We start from the raw sequence: 21,760 nt of genomic DNA on the forward strand, positions 1-21,760 counted from the left end.
TGGTTTTATAAAACGAACCAGAACCAGAACCTGTGAAAACACAGTTTGCTCGGTCGTCTCTGAGCGATGCTGCAGCTGCTTGTTGTTTTTACTGTATTGAGTTATGAATAAACGAAAAACGAAGCGTTTTGAGTCGGTTCAGCTCTTTCTGTATTGGATCAGCCGATACTGGAGCTCAGAGAGCATCGGTATCAGAGTGCATCATCAGTTTAAATGTTTTTCTTTCAGACGACTCCATCTATGAATCTCCAGAGCCCTTCCTGACGGACGACACCACCGGCGGCGGCAGCCCGGCTCTGCCGTCCGCCATGTTGCTCTCCCTCCTCCTCATCCTGCTCCTCGCCTCCTCGTAGCACCTCCTCCTCTCCCTCCCGCTGCGGCCGGGACACATTTGGGAAGCGGGCGCAGCTCCCGCTCCCTGACCTCTGACCTTTTCCTGGACGTGGATGAGGAGGCGGAGACCGGCAGCGGGAGGAGCTGCGTCTGGAGTTTCTGGAAACTTTTCTGTTAAAAAAGCAAAAACTCTGTTTCAGATCTGAGCGCTGAGGCTCCACTGACCTCCATGTTCACAGCTGGCTGGAATTCATGCATTTCAGGAAACGTGTTTAAAAAAATCCGTTCATTCTTTAAAATCTCATTTTGTTCATTTTCAAGTTGAAGCCAAAGTTTTGTACGTCTGATCTTGAAGCCTCGCTAAGGCCATGCCAGCTGTTGCTCACCTGAAACAAAACGGTTTGAAACGTCGACATGTTTCACTCTTTTCCATTAAGACTAACTAAATCTTACTGAAACCTTAACGAGCTTCTATTACGTAAAATTCACATTTTGCACGTTTTAATGCTTCCATTTGAGTCTCAACAATTCCTACAAACAATTTTAAGCATTTAAAAAATCAGCCAGGAGTTTTTCTGGCAATAAATTTATGTTTTTTGGTGTCTAGAAAACAAGTCGTTTCAAAAACCTCTGGAACGTTACCTAGCAACCCCAGCTGAGCTACGCCCGTTACCTAGCAACCCAAAGGGAACTCCAGCTGAGGGTAGCGCTGTACAATGGCTGCTGGAAAAGAGTGTTTTGTTGTTGACTTACCATCCAGAAGCCACTTGATGCATTTTAGTTGGTTGTGCAGGAGGCTCCACTTCTGCTTTTCAAAGATGTACAGTTGTATAATTCTGCAGTCATTCTCACATGCAACAGTTGGGGGCGTGGCCAGCGGCAGCTTATTTGGATTTAAAGAGACAAGACAGGTAAAATCTCATCCTCTAAATATGATTTTGTGCAGGAAATGTGAAGAACATATTTTATTTTATCCATAGGTCTGTCCTCACCTGTTCTAGGTCACCTGTAATGAGAAAGTCAAACTCTCTCCAACTAGTCTGTGGTTTTTAAATGGAAACTTCATTTATTTACCCGAACTTTGAGGAAAATTTAACCAAATTCACACTTTCTATGTTGAAATCTCTCCCAAAATAATACTTTTGTTTCACAAATAAAATGTAATTATGCTTCAAAATATTTTTTTTGATTGTAATAAATTTGTGAATTAATAAAAAATAGCATTTTTTAAACTAGACATGTTAATTTCCTTATAAATATGACAGATAAAAATAGTTTAAAGGTTTCATTAACAATGAACAGTGCCATCTGGTGGCCACATTAAACACTGCCGCTTTAGCAAACTGTCAACATGTCTGGAAAACTTCACCAAAATACTGAAGTTTCTCCCTGTTCCATGAAATCTTTTAGTTTCAATCTGCAATAATTAAAAATTACAGCAATAAGAGATCAATTGAAGCAATGTTTAAATGAACGATGAGTAGTTATTTAGATAAATGAGTTATTTTTGGATCCCTTGTGAATGAAAGGAGTTCAGTTCTACCTGTGCAGCTTGTTGGTCAGTGGAGTCCAGCTTCAGCCTGAGAAACTCATCAGAGACTGAAACCATCTGCAGCTTTCATCACTGGGAACTTCATCTGTCTGCATGAAGAGGGGAAGGCTCCACCCAGAGGCGGCCATGTTTCAATCACCGATGGTCGCAGCGAGACAGTTTCCACCGGCAACAAAATCAATGCAAAAACCACAAAGTTACTCAAATATTCATGAGTCACATCAGTCAGACATAACGGGCTGAAAGGTGTGTTACTCTCAATAACTGTTTTCATTACATATGTCAGCAAAACGTTGATATTCTGCTAATGTTGAAAAACTTTCAACATTTCATTAAACGGACACTTCCTGTCATCTTCTTTGTCATTTCCGCCAGTAGTAACATGTGGCCCGAGTGATGCGAAGAAAGGTTTCCATTGCAGTTTTGTGAAACACATTAATTTTGATACAGCAGAAAAACAACCTCACCTTGGCGCATAAAACTGGAGTTTTTTTTTAGAAATTGATGTTTCCAATGAAGCAAATTAATTTTCTTGATTCCAATTTGCACAATTTTAAGGCCAGTTTCCAGTTTAGCTGCATTTTCACTACAAATGTCAGCAAAACGTCGATATTCTGCCAACATTGACAAACCCTTCTTCAAAATTGCAGCGTTTCCATTAAATGGACACTTCCTGTCGTCTTCTTTGTCGTTTCCTCCAGTAGCAACATCCAGTTGTTGATCAAGTGACTCTTATGATGTGATAAACGTTTCCATTGCAGTTTTGCGATGGTGCTGCTTGCGATGCGTCTAAACGTCCTCAGACTTGGTGAACTGTGTTTGTGGATGTTGTGGCTCAGCTCTGACTGTGATCTTCATCGTTAATAATCGGATTATAAACCGTCCGGCCCAGCAGCAGCCAACGCCCCGACGCCTTTCCTTCCTGAAAACCTGCCAAAGACTTGCTAAACTTTTTTATTGGATGCTTCTTTGGAGTCGGGTTTGGGCTGGTGGATGATTTAAAGGGGCGGAGCTTCCTTCTTATTTTCTAAATTTTGTCGTTTTGTTGTAAATAAAAAGTAAAACCGAATGTCCTGCGAAAAATACAAATGTACAAATATATAAATGGCCTTTTTCTCCCCCTCCCCCACTGGTGCTGAATTTTTAATGACTGCGAAACAGCGCCACCTTGTGGTGGCGCCTTTCATCAGAAAAACCCCAAACTTTGTGTTGTCTTCATCACCTCATGACGTCCTTCCATCCCGATGGAGGGAGGCGTGTCCTTGTGAGCGGAGGAGCCAGGGGCATGCTGGGAAATGCAGTATCTCAAACGGCGGCACTGTGACGGAAGACGGGCGAAAACGTTTCCAGAACGGACGTTTCCTTTCGCCATGTTGTTTTGAAACCCAGGAGATTATCACACGATGTAAAGTCTGATGTTTGCTGTTGTTTTAGTTCCTGTTTGGTTCCTGCCTGAATCACGATGCATTCTGGTCGCTGTAGTCCTGTGAGTTCTGGTTCTGTTGCTGGTTCTGGTTCAGTGGGTTCTGTTGCCATGTTAACGATGATTTCGTGTGAATGAATTTAGTTTTTTTGTGGCACTAAACATAAAAGAAGAGGAATAGTTACAGAAAATAAAGCTAAGTGTATTCAAGAAGGAAATGTTTTTCTACATCAAAATGTCTCCATATTCTATTCTTTCAAAGACAAAAAAAATCCGTTTTTTTATATTTTCTTATTGGATGCTTATAAAGTCCTGTTGTAAAGTTAAAGCATTTATCTGATTGGCTCCGGAGAGGTCAGAGGTCACAGGCCTCCTTTTGTTAGCCTGCGCTGCATGAGCAGGAGAAATAAATTATATTTCAGAGAGAAAATGTTACGATATGAACCTGTGTTTGATAAAAAGTCACTGCTATTAAAAAGAAGATTTAAGTTCCACTCAATAAGCTTTGTCTGAATTATTTCATATAAACTGATTTGTAATTGAAATTAGAGCAAAGTATGAAAATATTTTAATAATTTTTAACCCTGACGGGAGATTTTTAAACATAACAGATATTAATCTGTTAAATTAAATTATGTTAATTTAAGGAAAAGTCCAAACTGTTCCTTTAAATGTTCCTGGTTACAACATGAAATATTTTCTCATTAAACCTGAAACTGTGAGACGTTTAGCTTCTAAATATTGAAGTTTTCATTTTTATTCTTTTACAAAATTTTTAAAGTAAATTTGTTTTTATTGTATCTATAAAATTGTGAAAATTTCCTGGATTAATTTTTAATTTTCTAGGATAATTAGCTACTGTTTAAGATAAGCATTTCTTATTTTGATACAAAAATTTTACATTAAAAAATTGACGTGTAACTGCAATAAGTTCAAAAAGATCCCAAATAAAACGAAGCTCTATGTTTTTGTACCATAACTGTAAAAATACAGACAAAAAAATCCAGTGAAAAAACTCCAGATCAACTAAGGTAAATATATTTAGATGCATTTCAAACATTGCTAAGCAAATATTTGAATCTAAAGAAGTTTATAAATATGAACTACATTTTTAGGTAAAAAAAAAAAGTTTAGAATTATAAAGCAACAAAATTTTGGAAGTTTAAAAATTGTCATGAATAAGAATAGATTACTATTTTTAGGCAAAACAAAGTTTATAAATATGAACAAAATATTAGATGAAAAAAAATTTACTGTTAACTTTAAAATGTTAACAAATGACAAACTGAACACAAACGAACAGAGAGAAGCTCAGTTTGAACATTAAAATGGAACATTTAGACCAATAAACAAAAAGCAGCTGCTGGAAAGAAACTGAATGAATCTTAAAGGAACAGGAAGGTTTTTCCTCTGAACTCACCACTGAACTGTGGAGACGTTTCACACCTGCAGATCTTCCTCAGAGTTTCCCGCTGCAGCCGCTCAGTCAGACAGAGAAACCTGAACACAGAGAAACCTGAACACACAGAGAAACCTGAACACACAGAGAAACCTGAACGCTGCGCGAGAAGCGGGAAGGTGGCAGCGCTCCAGCGCGCCGCAGTTCAGCCATATTGTTATCATTATCTCATTATGAGGTCGGCCGGAGCGCTTGGAGGCCAGTTGAGCTTGGCACGCCGCCCAGGAAACGCGCCGCCGTCGGCCAATCAGTGTGCAGAACTCTCACACTGGAAGTAATCGAGTATTTTTACTTGCAGCTCCAACACAAATTATTTAGATACATTTTTTTAAACCTTTTATTCTGCAGATTGTGAAGATTTTCAGGCTCAGATTCAGCAAAGACCTTCAGAAATGATTCAAAAAAGATGAAAATTCTCATTAAATAACATAAATAAGGGTTTTTTGCAAAAAACCAAATCTAACCAATAAATTTTCATCTGTTGAACTTTGTCATCAATATTAAGAAATTGTGGATGCAGAAAAGTTACTTCTAAGTTAATTTTGTCGTATTTCAATTGTAAAAGTATTTGCACTAAAACGGCATCGATCTGTTCATTTTGCAATGTTAAGATTTTCAGGTTAATTTGTATAAATTTGGTTTTAATCAAATATAAAACCAGATCAGTCGATTAGTCTGGTTTCGTTTTCCTGAAAATGTTCCTCAGATTCTTCACTTAAAATGTCTGAAGATTTTCCCACTAAATGATCATGTTGGTGATCGATTGTTCTGGTGATTAATTGATTAATCGGATAAAGAAGTCGTCATATTTTTTACTTAAGCAATATCAAAAACACATTAAATGATGCAAATAAAACAATTAACTTTCTCTTTATTTTTTTGACTGCACAAGGGCTGAGGTTCTCATTTAGTGAATTCAAAGTGGATTTTTGTGAAAACAAAATTACATTAATCACAATTAAGGTTTTTTTTTAATCTCCAATACAAAATATGTTTTTGTCTTAATTGATGCTCTGTGTTGCCTTTTTTGAGTGTATAACCAGTTATTACCTAATTATTTGACTATTTCAATAATTAGTTCATAATGATTAATCATTTCAGCCTCATTATCGGTTGTGATAGAATATTAGCTACATAGTTTTCTAGTTTTAAGCTCTTTGCCTTCATCATGTAAATCAGTTTAACAATTTAATCTTTTATTCTGATTTTCCATCTTTCAACAATAACAGAAGTTTATTCAGCCTGGGAAGCAGCAGGAAGTTGATCTTGTTCCCTTCCTGTCATGTTTAGAATAATGCTGAGTCATCATCTGCAGAAAACTGAAAATTAAACTGATTTGATTCAAATCGACTCGATCAAAACTGAGCAGAAGTTTAAACTCCTTCACTGAACTGAGCAGCGAACAGATTCCAGGTCGATTCTTGACGTTATGCTGCCACCTGCTGGTTGGAATGGATCACTGCAACTCAGCACTGTACTGCATTTTCTAATCTTGATTTTCCAAAAATCAGAAAATCATGAAAAAATGATATTTTGTTTCACCTCTATGAGAAAGTTTCCAGCTTTTTATTGCAAAACAAACAGAAAAATCTTGACTGGATACAAAAAGCACCATAAAAATATTTGAATCAAAAGTGACTTGAAATCTAAAGAAAATTTGGAATAAAAGAAAGATTTGAAAAAATATTTTTGAAAATGATAAAAAGTTTGAAACTGAATTAAAGATTTTATCTGAATCTGAAAAAGTAGCTTTGAACATTTTTTTTTCACATCAATATTTCAGTTTTAATTTTTTTTTGTTCTTTTCAGCTTCAAAATGTTTGAAATACCTTGGTTTTTTTCCGCTCCTCTGAACAAACCGTATGGCACTGATGACGCTCCGTAGCTCTCCGCCTCCATGTCGCCATGTGGATGCGCGGCCAGCAGGGGGCGCCAGCTGCACAGAGGTTGGTTTGCAGGCTGCAGTTTCTCCATGATGTTTCTGATTAAGTAAAAAACTCAGATGATCTGGAAGGTAAACATGAAGAATTAGCTTCACAGGTTTTACACAGAAAAAAATTGATTTGGAAAAATATACATTTTGCCTGATTTTTATTTTTTATTTTGTATTTATGAAATTAAGTTGAAATTTTGGTATTTTATATTCACATAAGTAACATATTTTTGTCCAACTCATGACTTAATTTTAAAATATTAAATGATTTATAGTTTGATCAGTTACTCAGTACTTGAGTAACTTCATGCCAAAGTTTTACTGGAGTATAAATATATTTAACTCTCGATCAATCTGTGGGAACTTTGATTTCTACGGAAAAGGATTAGAGCCACTGGGACAAAAATACAAATTCTGGGTCAAAATTATGAGATTAAAGTCATAATGAAAAAATTATGACTATTGATTTTTTTAAAGCGGCACTAATTTTGCTCCATAGATCTTGATGATTATTTTCTGTATAAATGCGAAACTGAATTTAAACACCTGATCAAAGTTCTGATAAATGGCAGAATTTATTGAACTGATCAATAACTGATCACCACAGTAGCCTGTGGTTGTCAGTGGAGGCCGCCAGGGGGCGCTGTGCAGGGCTCAGTGAGCTCTAATGATTAGAAAATAGGTCAAAAATAACATAAAAATAAATCCCAAATATTTTTTAATCTTAAAAATGTCATCATAATTTTTGTTTTCTGTTTTTCAATCTTTTATAAAATATAAAATGTGTTAAAATCATTTATTTAAATGTTATTTCTGATGAGCTTCCAGTTAAATTCAACTTTGCTTCTGAAACTGAAATAATATTTAATGTGATCAACATGAATTATTACATATTTTCCATAAAAAAACACAGAGTTCACTTGAACAAAAATAATATTTGGTTAAAAAGTCAGAATATAAAATCTGATATTAAATTTCCCTCCAGAGTCAGGAGGTCAGAATTAATGCTAAATGAATGTAATAATTACTGAACCGTTTAGTAACTGGTTATATTTATTCAAGTCATTGAAAAAATGAGTTTTTCTGAGCATTTTCACTTTTTGCTTTTACTTTTTGGTTTAAAGTATTTTTTTGCTCTGGAGTCAAATTTCTGTATTTTTTACCCACAGAATGAAAATCAAACATGTTTTAACTGAAAATCATCCAGACTCAGTTTGTGTTCAAGTTTTGTAATAAAACTGATTTAGAAACATTTTCTTTTTTCTGATTTTGTTGTTATTTTTGTCACATATGAATTATTGTCATTTTGGTTCTTAAAATACCAAAATTTCCACTTAACTTTTCATTCTGGTTCATCTGAAGATTTAAATAGTAACTAATGGATCATTTTCACTTTTACTTGAGAACAAATATGTTGAATTAGAGCAACTGTTACTTTAACTATACCAGCATTGATTCCTGGACACAAACCAATAACTGAAAGTAAAACATGGCAGGTAAACACTTGTGACCTTTGACCCGAGCAGAAGACGGAGGGGGCGAGGGGGGCACGACGTGCAGGAGGTCGTGACGGAGTGGGGGGGGCAATAAGGGGAGCAATAAGGAGGGCTGCAGGTCCCAGGGGTGCTGCTTCCGGCCAGCGGGAGGAGAGGAGGGGGGGGGGGTCTGAGATCCAATGAAGCCGCCAGTACCGGCGTGGAAACGACGCCAGGCCCCCAGGGGGGCCACGCGGGGGGGCCACGCGGGGGGCCACGGGCTGCATAAAAACACGCAGAGACGAAGCGGAGCTTCAGATGAAGCCGGACTGTCTGCAGATCCTCCAGAGACAGAAATGCTGCGCGAGACCAGGTGAGAATGAAAATCATAAAACATTAAAAACAACTTCCTGTCTGGAAATAAAGTCTCTGAAGCGACTTTCAGTTTCTGCTTTGGTTATTGTAGCATTTCCTTTATCATGGTTCACATTGATAGATGTTCTTATTCTGCAGAGTTTGCTGCGTCCCGCTGCAGCGGAGCGGAAGTCCGGATGAGACGGGAACCAGTGGTGGTGCGTTCACGGACATCCGTTTATTTTATCTGTTCTTTAAGATGAAACTTAGCTTGAAAACGAAACAGTTAATCAGAAACAAAGAACATATTATTATTATTATTATTATTATTATTATTATTATTATTATTATTATTATTATTATTGTCCTGCTCTCCATATTTTGGCTATTTGAAGGTTTTCTTGCTTCTTAAATTTTAGTAGAAAAGTATTTTTATCCATTAAAAACTTAAACGTGTCATTTACTGTGGAATCTCTTCATAATTAGAAAACTTTCATGTTTCATAAACGTTTGGGCTTTTGGAGTCAGTTTACTCCAGTTATTGATAAACTAACTGATGATTACTTCAGTCATCAATTAATCATTTCAGCCTAATTAAATGTTTATATTTTGATTAAATGTTTATATTTTGATTAAATGTTTATATTTTGATTAAATGTTAATATTTTGATTAAATGTTTGTATTTTGATTAAGTGTGTACATTGTCTCAGTTTGTTTTCTGACCCTCAGGGTCGCGACCTCTGGGCATTCATCGGGTCTTCACCAACATCCGGGAACGCCGGCGGCAGCAGAGCGTCAACGGGGCGTTCGCCGAGCTGCGGCGCCTCATCCCCACTCACCCCCCCGACAGGAAGCTGAGCAAGAACGACATCCTGCGCCACGCGCTGCGCTACATCCACTTCCTGGACCGGCTGCTGGTGGACCAGGATGGCGGCGGCCTGCAGGGGGCGTCTTCGCCCCGCTGGGCCCGGAGCTCAGAGGACGGCGTGTTGGAGCAGCAGCGCTACCTGCACCGCTACCAGGTGCAGCTGAGCAGCCAATCAGAGCCCGCCGACGGCCAGACCCCGCCCAGACTGGAAGCTGAACTGGAAACCAGTTCTGGTGTTTGGCTTCTATGTTAAAGACTTTTGGCTCGGTGCGGATATCAATGTCAAAAACTGCATTTCCATTTGAAATGAACATAAAACTTTGTTGATTTTCCACAAAGTAGGAAGAATAACATTTCAACATTAGCAACATTTCGCTAATGTCGAAATAACACAATTTTAAAATTCCAGTGGAAATAAGGAACACAATTAAAATCACATGGTGAGTCAGTTCACACAGGAAGCTGCGCCACCGTCCACTTCCTGTCGCCTTTGTCGTTTCCTCCAGTAGTAACTTCCTGTTGTTAGTCATGTGACCCAGAATCAGTGTTTCTGTCGTTGTTTTGTGAAATGAAACAATTTTAATACGAAAAAAAAACTACAAAATGTGAGTTTTGTCTAGTTTGATTTAAGTGAATTTATTCAGCAAACATGAAATTGTGTAACAGCGTCGTCAACAGAAACGCAACGAAGTTTATAGATTGTTAGGCTAAAAATGATGAAGATGACGATCATCATCATCATCATCATCAACCTTTTGTTTCAGAGAAACTTAAGAAGTGACGCCATGTGACATTCACATCTACACTGCAAAAACACAAAATAGAACCAAGTGGTTTTTATCTAGTTTCTGGTTCAAAGGTCACTGAAACTAAATTACTTCAGGAAGATATGAGATTTTTAAAGTAAATAATTCCTTATATTAGTTAAATATAAGGAATCTGCAGGTAGATTATTTCATTTATAATATTGGAAAAATGTTTTAACTGAAATAATGTGAAAGTAACTTGAAGTGTTTGGTCAACAATCAGAATTTATTTCAACACCAATAACTTCTGGCTGAAAAGTGATTCGTAAATTGATTTGAAGTTAGTGAGATATTTTCATTAGGAACCAAAAACATTTTGTGTTTTTACAGTGTCTTTGTTGTTTCAGTAGAAAATGAGTTTTCATGTTCAGGATGTGAAATTCTTTCATTTTAAATGAACTTTTTCTGTTTTTTAACTTTTAATTTCTGTATAAAACATGTTTTTCATTTTTATTGTTAGAAAAATCTGTTAAGATTTGATGCTTTTGATCTTTTTCTATGAACACAAATAAAAACATGAAATTAAATAAGTGATGCTTTCCAATGTAGTAACTGTTTAATCTGCTTTTCATGTAACAAAAATAAATAATTCTGGTTTTATTTTACTTATTTTAAAGGAACGATGCCTATGATTAATAGAGAATAAATATCTGTCACTGTTCAGCAGGAGGAAGTTACTGGCGTTAAAGAGAAATGGAGCAAGAAAACCAATTTCTGAGAAAAATAAGAATAAAGGCATAATTACAAAATTATATATAAATTATTAACCAAAAATATAGTCAGATTAAAAGAAGGCTACAGCAGAATGGGATAATTAAAATACAAATATTACAAGATGTGCATTTATGTATTAGTGCATAAAACGAACAATATGATGTTGAAAAGCTGAATTTTACATTAATGTTTTCATTTTAGCTTAATCGTCCTTGTTATGCAGTGTGTCCATATCTGAGACAAACAAACAAACAAAACAAACAAACAAACAAACAAACAAACAAACCTCAAAAACAAAACCGTTCAGGAATGTTTTGAATCATTTTAAAACAGCCTGAAATTTTTGATCTTCCTCCGTTTTTTAATCTGTAATAAAGAGGAAAAGGTCAAGTGAAAGGATGATGGCGCTACAGCTGATAAGCATCTCAGCCAATCAGAGGGCTGGACAGAGGGAGGTCACTGACGGCCCAGAGGAGCGGAGGGGCGGATCCAATTAGCGGAGGGCAGAGCGGGTCGGTGTGATGGTCGCTGCGCCGCGGTTCCCACCTCCAGCCGGGCTCCTGCTTCACTATAGTCCAACTAGAGTCCCGACTGACCAGATTTACTGTTTGTGATGCGTTCAGGGACAGCAGGGTTCTGTTTTTAACGCAAAACATGTCAAAATCAGGAGGCAAGTAAAAGTAGAACTACTTCAAACTTTTCTTCAAATAAAAGTACAATTACACCAGTAAGAGTGAAAAAGTATTTAGAACAAAGTTCTGATTGATCAATAATCAATAATCATTTAATATTATAGATTTACATCAGGAGATGGACCAAAACACAAAGTTCTGACAATTATTCTGCATTTTAATTGACATGAATGACAATTACAAAATATTAAACTTATTTCTTTCAATGTAAGATTTATGAAACTTTAATTATAACTGCAACTTTTTGTTTCCGAAAACAAAACTGGAAAATTAAAGTTCAAACCACACATTTTGTTAAATTAAAGATACAAAATTAGTTCATTGTGATTTTTTTTTTGCTTTGTTTTGTTTTACCTGCTCAATAATAAACATTTTTATAAATTCTATAAATCCTTAAAAATACAAACATAAAATCGGCTTTGAGGTTTTTCTCATGAAAAGAGGAACAGAAAATTCATCAGTTGTTTTCGTTGGTTTGGGGGCCGATCAAAATGCTTTCATGAGCCACAAATGGCCCTCGGGCCTCATGTTGAACCCCCGGGGTCGAGCACCCAGTAACAAATACGTCATAATAAAGTTACTGTACAACAAGTAAGACATAAAGTACACTAAAATACTCCTAAAAGTATTTTTTTCTCCAAAAGTAAAAAAAAACTAAAAATAATTTTTTCCATTATTTTGAAATTTATTGACGTTTCATAAAACAAAATGGTAAAACTATCAATCCAGGAAATTATTGTGACAAATATGAATTAAAGTCATTCCTTCATCCAGCTGCTGGATCCTGGTTGTACTTACTTTCCTGTCACAGAGACTGAGACGCCCAGCAGCTCCTCTGGGATCCTTCGTCTCCTTATCGTCTCTCTGCGTCGCCTCAGATGTTTATCAGCCGCCATCGACACGCCCACTCATCAGCAGCTAGTTACAGGGTGTGTGTGTGTGTGTGTGTGTGTGTGTGTGTGTGTGTGTGTGTGTGTGTGTGTGTGTGTGTGTGTGTGTGTGAGTGTGTTCCTCACTGTGGGAAAACACTTTGCTGCCTCTCACACCGCAGCATCCAGTCATGGTGACAAATGGATGCATTCATGTGGAAATGATCACCTTCCTCAGGTTCTGCCAACTGAACACTATCTGACCTCAGCAACATGGCCGCCAACGTCAACAACATGCTGATGATCACAGAGCACTGCAGGTTTACAGACTCAGTTTGATTTGTTGATAATAAAGTTAAAAAGTCGATTACTTTTAACTTGCACTTTAAGAAAAAACAAAATAAAATATCAGATTTTACTCATTTAAAAATCTAACAACGGAAATCTGAAATACAAAATAATTGCTTGTAGTTTCCTGAAAAATATAGATTTTTAACTTTTACAACACAACCATATATTTTTACTTAAATGTATCAAACATTTGATTCATTTTTATTTTCTGAAGTTTTAAACTGCTTGCACTTTTTAAAAAAGCAAAAAAAAAAAAGTTTTTCTTTATAACATTTTACCAATTCAAAATAATTTTAAAAATCTAATAAATGAAAACTATAAATAAAAAACACTTTTAAACACAATATAAAATATTAAAAAATGTTCAACTTTCTCTGCAAGTAAAATTTGCAGCAATGAGTAAAAATGTTAAACTTTTATTTACTGAATGATTTCACTGCAGTTTGTCACATTTGCAGGATTTTACTCATCAATGTGATTTTTTTTAAATCTACTTGTTAGTTATATATTATTAAATGTTACCAGTTTTACTATTCAAAATTAGAAAACATGTAGAAATGAAATGTAAAATAATTTTATAACTCTGAAAGAATGGTTTATAAAAACATTCAACATTTTAAAACTTTCATTTAAACTCCATTTTTATTTGTGAATTTTTTAACTAATTGCATTTTACAGAAAAAAATTAAAAAGTTTACAAAAAAACTGAAAATGATAAAAAAAAACCCAAAAAGCTGCAACTGCATCTATTAATGTTTAAATATTTTGTTTTTACGTTTTTAAAACATTTGATTTTTCTGCAGTTTCAGTTGGAGCTCTGGCGACACCTGCTGGAAATGTGGCGCAATTACATCACCGACCATAAACTCCATCAATGACGTCAGCAGATTTTAGGATCTTTCAAAATTTCCAAAATAAATAAAACAAAGACAAAACAGACTTTTTGTGATTTTAATACTCAAAGACTGAAATATGTTTATTAAAAATGTTTCCAAACAAACAGCTGCTGCTTTTACAAACATTGTTTTATACTTTAAATATATTTTATGAATATTTGTGTCCAATTTTATTTTAATAATGACAATATGTACATCCAATAACTATTATTTAAGTTACTTAAAACCTGTGGTGATATATATATAAAAATAGAAATTAATTAGTTTTTACATTTAAGTGTCGTTTACGTTTTGAGAGCAAGTTTATATTTTACATTAAAGTTTCTTGCAAATTTAAAAATCACCTGAGTTTGTGTGTTTTTTCCTCTATTTCTGGAAAGTTTTCCATTTTGTTTTAACATGTTTGTTAGTAACAAATGTAAAATTAAAAATGAACAGAATAAGATGAAAAACAAGAAGAAAATTTTATTACAATCCCAAAGGAAACAAAAGTAAAAGTAGAAATATGTCAAATCCAAGAAGTTATTGTTATTTTATTCCAAATTAGATCGTTAGAATCAATACAAGCAGTTTTCCAAACACTGTGTGTTTATTGCAGCAGGGAGGAGGGTTAAAGTCTACCAGCAGGGCAGATCGCTGCTGCCCCCTGCTGGCCCTCCGCCTCCCTGCAGGCAGCTCCCAGTAGTTAAAGCACAAAATCAAAGCAAAACCAACAACACAGGGAATCCGGAATAATCTAAACGAAAATCCAGAGAAGAAGAAAAACATTTGGCCTTAGGAGGAAAAGCGTCCACTCGCTCCAGGAAGCAGCGCTCCGAACATATTGATCAAATATTGATTATCCTGCTCTGCTTCTCTGAGCAGCTTTTTGGTCCTCTTCCAGTTCGTCCTGGATCAACACGGTCAGGCGGCGGCGGCTCCGATCTGTCCGACCCGGCGCAGCAGAACTCATCTGGACAACAGATAAGACCTGATCAACCTGAGGGCAAAGGTCAGCAGCTCCACTGATACGACTCCTTCAGGTTTTCTGACCAGTCAGCTGGAAACACCAACAGCTTTTAATCTCCAGAAAAGTATCAGAACAAGAATATATTTATTCATCCATTTTCCCCTGGAAGACGAATCAGTGGCACATGATAGAGAAAAGAAGAATCGACTTTAATCGATCCAGAGGAAAAATGCAGAAAGTTTTTCAGGGGTCGTCCGTCTGCCTCTCAGTCGCTACGGAAATATTTCAAACATGTCGCATCGTTTACAAGATCATCAAATAACTTCATGAATCTCTGTTTAGCATTTATTTAGTTTTTCCATCTTTATTAAAGAATTTAGAGGGAAAAACATGAAACGTCGATAAATAACATCTTGTGACAGAAAATCAACCAAATTGATATAAAAATGTGTTTTTTTGTTGTTTAGACCTTCAGCTAACGCTAAAGCTAACGCTAGCCGGAAATGAGAGACATGCTGCTAACAGCGCTAACTTCACTGACTTTCAGAATAATAATGATTATTATCGTGACCATCAGCAGAAAACGCTTCATGTTTTCTGCCGGTGACCTGTGTTGACCTGTGTTGACCTGTGTTGACCTCTGACCTGCGCAGGCTGCGGGCTTCGTACAGGGTGTCGTCGCCGTCGCTGTCCACCGCCTCCATCTCCACCGAGTCGTCGTAGTTGGACAGCAGGCCGTACTTCTTCCTCTGGGCCGGCTTCTTCAGGCTGGCAGGGTCAAAGGTCAGAGATTTGAAACTCTGAAATTTCCATGTTTTGTTTAGAAAATGTTTGAAATTTGTTTTTTTTCTTATTTCCATCTAAACGTCTGAATTTCCTCACTGATCTACATGACAAATTATATTTCCTCATCATTTTACTGCTAATAATCGTTTATTGATCATCTGATCAGGTGGTTTTGTGATTTTCTTTCTAACATTTGAAACAGAAACTGAAAGGTGAACAGATGGTCAGACAAACTGACAGAACGATCAACAATGGAGGAAAAGTCAAATCAAAGCTGGACTAGATTTTGCCAAAAAGTTCAGAATTGTGTGTGGGACGTTGGAGTTCTGGTTTCTGATCCGAACGACACGGAAAGTTCAAAACGGAAAAAACATTCAGCCTTCCTGTTCTCTGGTGAAAGCCTCGCTCTCCCTCACAATGAGGGATGAGAAGATTAATCACGATTAATCGACTGCTGAAAAAACTCAAACTAAATCAAATTTAGTTTGTAAACATGTTGGATGTTTCATCTTCATCCAGTTCAAATTCTGTAGAAATAAAAAACAGCAGAATATTTGCTGTGCAATTATTAACCAGTAAATGTAAAAATGATTCAATTAATCAACAAGTGCACACTAAAATATTCAATAATCAATAATGTTCTTATTTAAAAAAAGATTTCATTGTTTGTTGATATTTATTATATAAAGGTTTTTTCTATAAAAGGCTTAAAACTGCAGATGGTGACAATTTCTTTGTACGATTAATCGATTAATAGTTCAAATAATCAATTAATGGACTGAATAATTGATTAGTTTTAATATCAAAATCATCGTAAAAATAAGAACGTTTCCGACATTGTGACTTTAAAACGTCGATCAGCTGTTCTGTGTTCAGATTTGATGAATATTCATTTCTGTTCTTATTGGAAACTCTGTGAAAAACGAAGTTCAGCAGCTGAAGGAAGACTTTTAGCACCAACGGCTCTCCGTACATAGTGTCAGTATTTCATGTTATTAAGGAGAAAATCTGGTTTGTTTATTAAACGTCTCCTGTCAGAAAAATCATCTTGACTCAGAAATTCATCGCACACAAAAAAATTGTTATTGAATATCAGTTATTATTATTTCTATTAAAAAAACGCTTTATTGGGAATTTGCATTTTTCTTTTTTGGCTGAAGCAATTAATTGTGTTTAACAGTGATTAATCATAATTTATTGATTGTTACATTAATTGCAAACTATGTTTTTTCTCTTCCTCTTTAATGTCTATTTTCTCATTAAACTAAATTCTTGTTGCATATTTTATCTTGTAACATTTGAAAGTATTTTCTGTGACTTTAGTTCTGTTTTGTTTTTGAGGAAAAAAGTGAAGAAAAACCAACAGGAGTCAAACAATGAAAAAGATTGAATATGGAGCTACAACAATGTCAAAACTTCAACCACCATAACACAAAAGTATCTCACTCACATTATAAAGGGAAGAAGGGAATTAACACAAATATGTATAATAATGAGTTTCTCCCTTCTGTCTGTTGTTTCATTACTATTATTAACAGATTATTATTGTCATTTCACTGCCATTATTATCATAATTAGTTAGTTTAATTTGTTGGACATAAATTATGAAGTATATTATATGACCAGGGGTGAAAGTAGGCGGGTACGGTCAGGTGACTGTAAAGATTTAGCGGAGCTGCGCAGCTCCTCCAGAGTGGAGCGTCTGTCTGCTGTGAAACTGGATCCACTGCGGCCAGAGGAAGCTGCAAACCGGCCCATTGATTGTCCCTCTGTCTGGACACGGCATCAATAGAACCAGTTAGAAGATAAAACGAGGTCATAAGCCAGACATGGATCCTCCTGGCTGAGTCAGCGTTTGGGTCTCCTGGCTGAGTCAGCGTTTGGGTCTCCTGGCTGAGTCAGTGCTGCAGCCGGAGGGAAATGCTGCTGCATTTTATACCAATTTAAGAGATTTACAAAAAATCATCAGCATAGAAACTCCAGAGCAACAAAGAAGTGATTAGTTATGTTTTTGTCATATTAATGCCAATAATAACGAAGTACTTCCTCCTCTGTGTGACGTCATGATAAGAGGAGTTGACAGTCGCTCCAGTTATTTGATTTGTTATTATTGTTGCTGCGGGTCAGTAAATTGTTCTGAAATGTTTTATGAGTTTTAATGACCAATTTGTGATCATTACTGAGTTTGTAAAGTGAATCATTTTTCTGCTGCTGTTTGATTTAAAACTCGTCATTTTTAAGCTTTTTGTTGAAACTCAGTGAGTTTTTGTTGTGAACCAAACTGCGTGACAGATGCGGGTTTGCGTGGTTCTCACCGCACGGCCCGGATCAGGAAGTACAGGACTGCGATGATGGTGATGCCGATCAGGACGTACAGGGCCCGCTTGATCATGGAGGCGTCCGCCTTCCATGGATCATGGAGCTGCACCCCGTCCGGCCTGGAGCTTCCGCCGCCGCTCAGCGTGCTGTTCGGCCGGCTGGAGTTGGTCACGGGGGGCTGGGCGTTGCTGGCGGTTCCGGTGGTCCCGGTGGTTCTGGTGGGGCTGGTGGGGTTCTGGCCAGAGGACAGAACCAGCAGCCAACATGCGGCCACGATCACCACCAAGGAAACTCTCCAGAGACTCATCTTCACATCCGAGACGAGATCCACACCGGAGGGGAAAAACGGTTCGGATCCTGGAACCGGTACCGGAACAGAACCGAACTTTCCCTCGTAAACGCGTCGCTTTAACTGCCGAAACTTCGTCACAGGTTTTGTTGACAAGAAAAGTAAAATTCCAACCAGGAAGTCCACGCCCCCTCACAGCTGACGTCAGAGAAAACGTGGAGGGTGTTGCGTTCAGGGCAGCTCGGAAGTTTGATGTTTCACCGTAAACAAAGAGATTCTGCCCCCTTGTGTCTGGAGTTCGTATTGCAGCCGTGAACATACAATCAAGTCGAGGTTTTAACTTTCAGTTTAATCGGCAGCTGTTGTTTGAAAAGAATCAATAACAAAACTGTCAAATAAATAAACAAACGAGGTTTTGTGTTGTTATTTGAAACGACAAGATAATCTGGTTTGTTTCCAACTTTTGTCTCTTAAGCCTGACAGAAATAAAAGTCAGTCACCAAACAGTTTTCCGACAGGTTGATTGTATTTCTCATTTCTCATTGCTGATATAGTAAGACATAAAAATGAAGATTCCTGTAAAGACGAGGGAGTAAACTTTCTGGTAAATCCTGTTTTAATGTAAAATATGTCAGATTACTGGATTAAGGATATTTCTAATATACTACATGCTATTACATAACATTTTTTGAGAATTTGGAAACAAATGCTCTTTATTTCCCGAGGTTATGAGGGGAGGAGAGAATGGAAATAATCTGTTCCCCCTGCATAAAATGGGAACAAATGAATTTACCAGCAACTCTTTAACTGTGTTTATTTCTCTCATCATCAACAATAAATCACAGAAGTTTCAAAATATTTATTTATTATTTGCCAAAAGTTATTATGGAAGTAAATATTACCAAAATCCTGGGACCTGCTGAATGTTACAACCTTGACATGATTATATGAGTTATTTTACCGATAAATTGATCAGAGAGCAAAGTTAGTAGAAACAATTGATCTGGAAAACATTTGATTTACGACCAGCAGCAGCTTTACAGCTTTTGCCATGGAGACGGCAGGGCGTGATGCTGCGACTGAAATAAACTTCAAAGTCCGAAAGATTTCATGTCTGCAGGTTTTAATCCTGTAGCTGCGGCTGCCCTGACAGCCACTGAGCGCGCTCACATCTGGACCTGAACCAGACCTGAACTGGACCTGAACTGGACCCTGAACCAGACCTGAACCAGACCTGAACTGGACCTGAACTGGACCCTGAACCAGACCTGAACCAGACCTGAACTGGACCTGAACTGGACCCTGAACCAGACCTGAACCAGACCTGAACCGGACCTGAACTGGACCTGAACTGGACCTGAACCAGACCTGAACCGGACCCTGAACCAGACCTGAACTGGACCGTTCACAGAACATTTCTCAGACCTTTGTGTTTTCACAAGACACAGATGTCTGGTTTCTATCCAGTTCAACTGTTTCCATAGTCCATTGAAACAAGTCCAGTTCATTTCAGTAAAGTCCAGTTGTTTGATCAGATCACACTCAGTGCAACATTTATTACATTTTCAGCTGCTGCGGTTTATTTTCACACTGTAAACCTTTCAGCAACCTGTTCCCCTCCTGGCCTGTGGGGGCGCTGCAACAGGATCTGCTGAAGGAAACGCTGAGCACAACTTCCTTCACAAAATGTGAACAAAAATGGAGATTTTAGTGGTTGTAGGATTTCTCTTCCTTTTCGCTGGAGACCATTTCTCCCGCTAGCGCTAACCTGGCATGTTTGTTTTGGTTGTATTTACCCAGAATGCCCTGCGCTGTAGTCCACCTCTAGCCTTTGGAGCGGTCTCTGTTCATAAATCCATTCAAACTGCACCAGAGTTCACTTCAGAGTTAGCACTGCATTCACATCGCCAACAAACTGGACTTTCTAGGCAAACGGACTGGAGTTGGATTAAAGCAGGTCGTGTGAAAACAACCAAACACTATATACTCACTATATACTCAGATACATTATATATATATATATATATATATATATATATATATATATATATATATATATATATATATATATATATATATATATATATATAAAATTTTAATTAATTCCCTTCTCACCCACCGCGGGTGGTTCTTATCCTCTGAGCTCGGGTCCTCTACCAGAGGCCTGGGAGCTTGAGGGTTCTGCGCAGTATCTTGGCTGTGCCAAGGACTGCACATTTCTGGACTGAGATGTCTGATGTTGTTCCTGGGATCTGTTGTAGCCACTGCTCCAGTTTGGGGTTACTGCCCCGAGGGCCCCGATGACCACAGGCACCACTGTGGTCTTCACCTTCCAGGCCCTCTCCAGTTCCTCCCTGAGGCCCTGGTATTTTTCCAGTTTCTCCTTTTTCCTGATGTTGCAATCACTTGGTATTGCTACATCTACCACAACGGCTTTCCTCTGTTGTTTATCCACTACGACAATGTCTGGTTGGTTCGCCATTACCATTTTGTCTGTCTGGATCTGGAAGTCCCACAGGATCTTAGCTCTGGCGTTCTCCACCACCTTTGGGGGTGTTTCCCACTTTGATCTTGGGGTTTCCAGTCCATATTCTGCACAGATGTTTTCTGTACACTATGCCTGCCACTTGGTTATGTCGCTCCATGTACGCTTTCCCTGCCAGTATCTTGCACCCTGCTGTTTTATATATATATATATATATATATATATATATATATATATATATATATATATATATATATATATATATATATATATATATAAACAAGCGAAACAAGCAAAAAAAACTGAATTATGAAATTAAAGTCAAATTTCTTACAAAAAAGACTAAATAAAAAAATTGCATTCTACATGACAATATAAAATATTTAAAATATTAAATTAGTTTTATAATTAAAAGTACACATTTAATTCCACATATGAAGATAAATGTTAACTTATTTCTTGATTTCTGAGTCATAAGAAAGTTGGCCTGTTTAACCTTTTGCATTAACGTGTAATGTTTTACAGTGCATCTGATGCTGATGAAGGTTTCAGCTGAGTGACGGAGTCATGCAGTGAACACGTGACCACGTGAGGGTTGCTGGTTTGATTCCCAGAGGATCAAAGCCTCCAGATGTCACGCTAATGTACATTTATGTATTTGGGTTATTTCCTTATTTAGGCTGCTGACTGAGCGCCTCGTGCCTGACGGAGCTGCGGACCAATGGGAGCGCGGCCCAGCGCTCGTGCAGCGCTCTGATTGGTCGGCTGGGATGCAGACTGCAGCAGCATCCTCTCCTCCCGCAGATCCAGCGGACATCTGGAGCGGTCCGGTCCTGGTGCCTCACAAGCAGAACCTCCAGCATCCGAACACCGACTCCCCGCGCCGAGCCAGCCCGGGGTTCGCTGCTCGTCCGCCGTGGTGAACCCAGCCTCTCCCCGGGGCTGACATCGCTCTGCTCGGCCGGATCTCCGCCGGGGAGCCGCTGCGCTCCGGACCGACTGACCAGCCGGAGGAGGAGGAGGTGATGGACTGAGCGGAACCGACATCTGACGGGTCGGAGGCCCGATGGAAGCTGCCACACAACTGGACCTGGATCATCCCGGTCCTGGTTGCGGTTCGGCGTAAAGACGCGGCTCCATCAGCGGCCGGTTCGGTTCTGTTTTTCCTCTTCAGTTTGTCTCGTCACAGACGGACTAAACGGTCCC

General features: G+C 37.8%; 4 protein-coding genes across 4 annotated transcripts in view; 3 read left to right on the forward strand and 1 right to left on the reverse strand.

Annotated features, from left to right (window-relative positions):
• Window positions 1-3,802, forward strand: part of LOC129375966 (ephrin-A2-like) — an 81,941-nt gene extending 78,139 nt beyond the window's left edge. The window contains exon 4 of the mRNA XM_055055368.1: window positions 229-3,802. Coding sequence (XP_054911343.1) covers window positions 229-353 — 125 coding nt within the window. The 3' untranslated portion in view covers window positions 354-3,802. The remainder of the gene's footprint in view (window positions 1-228) is intronic.
• Window positions 3,803-8,545: 4,743 nt separating this feature from the next.
• LOC129376004 (T-cell acute lymphocytic leukemia protein 2-like) lies at window positions 8,546-10,568 on the forward strand. The gene is made up of 2 exons (XM_055055394.1): window positions 8,546-8,747; window positions 9,260-10,568. Exons 1-2 carry the CDS (start codon window positions 8,672-8,674, stop codon window positions 9,649-9,651), a joined length of 468 nt encoding a protein of 155 aa, XP_054911369.1. The 5' UTR covers window positions 8,546-8,671; the 3' UTR covers window positions 9,652-10,568.
• Window positions 10,569-14,166: 3,598 nt separating this feature from the next.
• Window positions 14,167-21,601, reverse strand: fam174c (family with sequence similarity 174 member C). The gene is given in 5 exon segments (XM_055059161.1): window positions 14,167-14,678; window positions 15,321-15,443; window positions 17,777-18,128; window positions 18,131-18,186; window positions 21,243-21,601. Coding segments are annotated over 5 exon segments (894 nt in total). The 3' UTR covers window positions 14,167-14,674.
• The window catches only part of si:ch73-60h1.1 (calcium/calmodulin-dependent protein kinase type IV), a 21,765-nt gene continuing 21,355 nt past the window's right edge, over window positions 21,351-21,760 (forward strand). Inside the window, exon 1 of the mRNA XM_055055188.1 lies at window positions 21,351-21,760. This exon is cut by the window's right edge and continues 310 nt beyond it. The gene's annotated coding sequence lies outside the window, so the exon portion shown is untranslated.

This window comes from Poeciliopsis prolifica, unplaced genomic scaffold (genome assembly GCF_027474105.1).
Source record: "Poeciliopsis prolifica strain line A6 unplaced genomic scaffold, Auburn_PproV2 SCAFFOLD002, whole genome shotgun sequence".
NCBI classification, from domain to species: Eukaryota; Metazoa; Chordata; class Actinopteri; order Cyprinodontiformes; family Poeciliidae; genus Poeciliopsis; species Poeciliopsis prolifica.

What these genes read in the sequence shown, in the direction of transcription:
- LOC129376004 (XM_055055394.1), top strand. Translation starts at nt 8,672, where the DNA reads ATGTTCTTATTCTGCAGAGTTTGCTGCGTCCCGCTGCAGCGGAGCGGA. An exon ending in TGAGACGGGAACCAGTGGTG is followed by an intron (nt 8,748 to 9,259) that starts GTGCGTTCACGG and finishes TCTGACCCTCAG; the next exon opens with GGTCGCGACCTCTGGGCATT.